General features: G+C 38.4%; 1 protein-coding gene across 1 annotated transcript; it reads right to left on the bottom strand.

Annotated features, from left to right (window-relative positions):
• Nucleotides 1-1,595: 1,595 nt before the first annotated feature.
• Nucleotides 1,596-1,964, bottom strand: LOC150031837 (uncharacterized). Its single transcript, XM_090308297.1, has one exon. The coding sequence runs from the start codon at nt 1,962-1,964 to the stop codon at nt 1,596-1,598; it is 369 nt and encodes a 122-aa protein (XP_090164423.1).
• Between the last annotated feature and the right edge of the window lie 3,670 nt (nt 1,965-5,634).

Here is a 5,634-nt window from a genome sequence, read left to right on the forward strand (position 1 = left end):
GTAAGCAGGATCAACGCAAAGCCTTGCGGTGAAGTTGCGCTCAACCAATGAATTCCTATGATCGCAATCTTTGCATTGCGTTAACGCATATTCTGCACAAAAATATAAAGATCAACTGTTCTAATGCGTTGGACGCATGCGACCGCAATATTATAGAATTTATACTTAATGGACGCAATTTATCATATTTCACCAACGCAATCCAACATTGTTTAAGAACTTAGCACTATGATAATGTGCATTTCTACCCGTTATCAGTTACGCGAGTGTGTGAGTAATCTTATTATCTTATTGTAAAGCTGTTGCAACGTCTATCTATAGGCTAACGTATTGCTTGTCTATGAGTGAAGTCAGCAACAATCAACTAGCCGAGAGGGTAAGTGGTTGGAAGCATTAAGCAATGTATGCATTGTTCACTAGGGATAGTAACAATCTTGCATCAACCAAGTTCATGCGATTGTCTTGTATTATGTATGCTTCATTCGTCCATTAGGGATACTCGGGAGAGTAGTCTAAGGACAGGATCTAGGCTTGGGAAGGTCAGGTCAGAATCTAGGCTCGGGAGAGTCAGATTAGAACACATAATACAAGAGATAGAAACTTAGGAATAAGCACTATTTTCTATTAACCCATCGCATGCATCCTAGAGATAGGATACAATTGTGTGCGGTCACCGCAGTGTTGTGTTGTGTGCATTTTGCATCATCGCATAGGAAAAGAGTAGAGACTTAGGAATAAGCTCTATGGACACTTTTGCATTCAACACATACGTCCTAGACTTAGGAGCACCACATTTGCATTGGAAAATGATTTGTCGTGCATGAGTGTAGCATGATCGCACTAGCTTACGTTGACTAGGGTTGCCCTTATGGTCACTCTTAAGGGTTGCAATGAAAACATCTCCGCATTTTATCTATTTTCCCATACATTTATTTCATGTCAAGGTTTGTCGTATCTCTACCTTTCATGCATGTTCTCATTGCGTTGTCTGTTAGATAGAAGTAGGAGTAGGATTAATGTTGCAACATCCTTTCCATTCTTTTATTCAAATCGCCACATGCATATTATCTCATACATGTAGCTACAAGTCCTTGTGTTCGACCTTGGATTATCCGAGAAACTTGCGTTTGCGTTATACTTGGCGTGAACACAAGAAAACTTGTGGCAGGACGCATGGTCATCGCATACATTCATTAACGCATTATCAGTCCAACGCATGACCATCGATGCATGACTATCAATGCATATCTTAGGAACATGCATTGCATACCGCGTCCACGGGATTTTGATTGTCGAGTAAAATTGACTTCTAATTTCCTGCCATCACTAACTAAGGATTGAGGTCTCCTCCTCTTAGACCTCTGCCAATCCATGCTCCTGGACCTACTCATGCCCGACTAGCCTGAAGCTGGGGGTTGAAAGCCCCTGTCTCTAGGCCCCACAGACAATACTTGGTCCTTCTGTGCTTGCTCATCCTCTGCCAAACACCGTTCCACCCTGATGGCGATCTCCACTAGCTGGTTAAAATCCAGCCAGTTAGCTGTAGAATTCACTGGAGTCCTAATCTCTTTTCTCAAACCATTCTCAAAACTCTTTCATCGTTCCTTCTCTTCCGCTATAATGGGAAGAGCATACTGAGATAGTTCGATAAATTTCTGCTCATACTCAGCCACGGTCAAAGTTCCTTGCACCAACCAGAGGAACTCATCTCTTTTCGCATCTCGAAAAGAGCTAGGGTAATACTTGTCCCAAAAAATCTTCCTAAATTTAGACCACAACAAGGCGCTTAAGCTATTCTGTCTAGCGGATACTACCTTCCACAACTTTTCTGCCTCTTTTTGCAATAGGAATATAGCCAACCCGACTTTGTGGTCTTCTGGGCAGTTAATCACATTGAAGCACTTCTTTATTTGGTCCAACCATACTTCCGCTTCTGCGGGATCAACCGTTCCCTTGAAGGTCATATCCCTAAGGGCTCAGAGCCTCTCAATGTCGTACTTTTTTTCTGGGTCAGCCTATACCGCACTTACTGGCTACCAACCTTTGGGCGATTTTGCCAAACACCCTGTTTCCTAACTGAGGATCTAATCTGAACGAGGGAGTGCTCGAATCTTTCTCAGACATTGCCTCCTAATTTACAGGTTCTTGGGTATTTCTCTTGCTCACTCCTGAGTCCTCTCGACCTCAGGTTCACGGTCGATAGGGTCTATGTTCCCACTCTGCCTACCACCTCTTCTCAGCATCTTTACCTAATTGATAGTACACACATTAGGGGCTTTAACCACTGAGACTTGGACATATGCATGAAATCTCCCTCATTCCCAAAACCTTATGCTCTGATACCAACTTGTCATACCTCCTCCCAGTTTACCCTCTAAAATCAGAAGAGGATATGACGGCAGCAGTTACCGACCTAGGTGCCAGCACTTACTGCCTAACTTAAATGAACCTGCTTAAATCTAAATATGCAATGTTTTGGCACAAAACGCATCCATGAAATTAAACAGTGCAAATCTTAAATACAGTTCCAAAAACAAATATATGTCCAACGAAAATAAGATGATCAAAAGAAAATGAGTTCCACAAGTCCCCGACTCCTTTCCAAATGTGTGTACATCAAAACAAGTTTAACCTAAGCTTCTTTCTAAGGTCACCAAACTTTCAGTGGCAAGCTGCAGCAGATTCAACCGTGAGGGAACTGACTGCTACCTAGAAAAGGGAAAACATTTCAAAGTTGTGAGCTAGTTGCCCAATGAGTGACAAAAAGAAATACATTTCTTCTCAAACCTTTTTATGCTTTAATGTAAAATAAATGACATGCTGGAAAATAACCCCAAGCAACTTGCATTGTATCATACATTAATCATAGCATTATAATCAATCATACTACCAAACCTTGGTTGAGAACGAGTATTCATAGCTCAAGCTCTCGACGTCCATTCAAGGTTGTGAGACCCATACTTCGGTCCCTTAACGAAAACAATGGCCAGAAGACCGATACTTCGGTCTCTCATAAAGAACTACCTATGTGCACATGGAGTATATTAAGTACCGTCAATACCTTAGGCACTTCCTCAGATACCTTCTATACCTTCGATACCCGGTACATTAGAAACATAACATCTATGGAAAATTCTAGCATCATTATCAGTCACATGCATGCTCCACAACTAATAACATGTAGTTTCATTCCTTTTCATACATTCTTAACATACGCTAGGATTAACGAAACTCATTTAAGATACAAATATAACTTTAGTTGCTTGGAAAACCATGAACATTAGCATGAAATTCATTTGAACCATATGTCCCTTTTGTGGACATATTTGAAAATATTTAGTCACAAATCCTTGGAGTTGGTTCTTCCTAACCTTTGTAGGCCTCTCCAATGGACATAGTTCCTATACATAAAAGAATAAGAGTTTAGTTGCTACTTGACCTCCCTTTTGAGACTACTCTTTTAACTAAGCTCATACTTGACAATGGATTGCCCAAACGTCCAATATTTTTCAGATTCAACTTCTAACATAAATAACTTGAAAACTAGAACGCATTTCATGAAAGTTCCTTCTCCAAACATGTTCGAAATTTTGTTACCAATGTTACCTCAAAGTTTCAGCGTGAAAATCCTTATGGTTTAACCTGGGGCCTCGAATCTTTCCTAACAACCCTAATCCCAACTTCCTGCTTGAGTAAAGATTCTAGAGTTACTTCCCAAAATTTATAACTCGAACGATAGACCTTTTTTTCCAAGGTTCCTTCTACACTTACTTGGAAAGGTGTCTACGAGAATACCTTAAAGTTTTAGCTAGAAAGTTCAAGTGATTCAGTCTAGATCTATGTTTCTTTGTCGAGTGCCCAGAAATGCCCAAAAAAGAACCTTCGACTCTTCCTTCCTTCTCCGGCCTTTTTTCTGATGAGATCTTCCTTCCAAAGGCTATATTTTAGCAACTAGACTCGAAGAGCTTTCCAATGGTACCAAGTTTTCCTGGTTTGCTCGAGTAAAACATAAAAAAACGAGCTTTTAAAGTTCTCTTCCTTTTTATACTGTTGTCCTGCCCTTCACCTGAATCTCCTTAAGCCACCTCACCCATTAATGGAGATCAAGGGGCAAGATTAAGCCATCTGTCCAGATAACTAAAAAAGAAGTCTAAAACTAAGCGTTTAAATCTGAGTGTTTTGAGCAACTCATTACTCACTGGGGAAACTTGATGAGGAGATGTCCTTACTCAACAGAAAATTCCAGGACTCTCTGTCAAATACTCGATGGGAGGACTCACTACTCGATGCGGAACTCGACACTGGGAGCTCGCTCGACATGAGCCCTTACTTGATGCTCAAACTCGATATGTGAGCGGTCCTCGCTCACCCTCAACACTCACCTCCTTCCTCACTCACTTATACTCGATGCTCACCTGGCACTTACTCGATGTTCAAGCATCCTTCAATACGATTAACACTTAGCCAAAATTTCCCTTGTCAAGCTAGGATGATGTGAACGAGAGCGAAGCTTCCTTACTTGACCATTTTCTCCAGCTTCAAAGTCATCCTCTTTTACTTCGGGATGTACAAATCCAATCTAACTTAGATACTTAACCCAACATTTTGCTTAACTTAACAGTAAACATAGTTAAAAAGGGAAAAGTAAGGTGCTGGTCTTACATAAAGAGTTGGACAGAAAGGAAAAACTGTACTATTTTTCCTTCAAAAAATCAGTTTGCATGAAGATCAAAATCAGTTCAAAACTTCAACTTATAAGAGCTAATCATGCAAATCAGATTAACCAAGAAAATGCCACTTCAAATTACATGGAATTTGAGTGGCATGAGGTGTTATTGAAAATGGGAAATTATGGGATTTTCCATCTTCCAATTTAATTTCCAATTTCCATTTTTTCTTTTATTCTTGAAATTGTATAATTCTTTAAACTTAATTTAAAAATTGAATTTCAAATTCAATTTAAATTAAATAAAGTTTATGATTTTGATTTTCATAAATCTAAAATCCAATGAATCAATTTCATAATTTTGAATTTCATAAATTCAAAATTTAATAAATTAATTTAAAAAATTAATTAAACCAATTTTAATTAATTTAATTTAATATCAAATATTAAATTATTATTACACCTCATTAAATATTTAAATCATATTTAAATATTATCGACTCTCTAAAACCATAATGTTTAATTTGTTATTAAACATCAATTATATCAAATATAATAATCCAAACCCTAAACTAAGTTTGAAAATTCCAAATTCTCTCAACATGCTATTCTAAGATTTAATCCTTTTATGAGCTAGTGGACCTACATATCATGCGCTTCAACAATTTGAGATTAATTGACTAAACTCTTTAAACTGAATTAATCACCATTCGAGACACACCATTATAGCTCAGTAGTTGCACTTTCCTCACTATAGATATATTTCTGTCCATTTGATTTAACCATAATCAGTAAGTCGATCCTTCACAAGTCGTTCGTATTTACAACTAGGTCAAAATTACCATTTTACCCCTGTAATACATCTTGCTCCTTCAGTCTCCACTGATCCTCTATTGAACAATTGGTTTATTGTCCAAATAATAAATCGGATCCTTCTCAGTCACGAAAGGGCAGGGCCCCTTTGTTAA

This window comes from Benincasa hispida, chromosome 12, assembly GCF_027475165.1.
Source record: "Benincasa hispida cultivar pf3 chromosome 12, pf3_genome.v1.1, whole genome shotgun sequence".
NCBI classification, from domain to species: Eukaryota; Viridiplantae; Streptophyta; class Magnoliopsida; order Cucurbitales; family Cucurbitaceae; genus Benincasa; species Benincasa hispida.

What these genes read in the sequence shown, in the direction of transcription:
- LOC150031837 (XM_090308297.1), bottom strand. Translation starts at nt 1,964, where the DNA reads ATGACCTTCAAGGGAACGGTTGATCCCGCAGAAGCGGAAGTATGGTTG.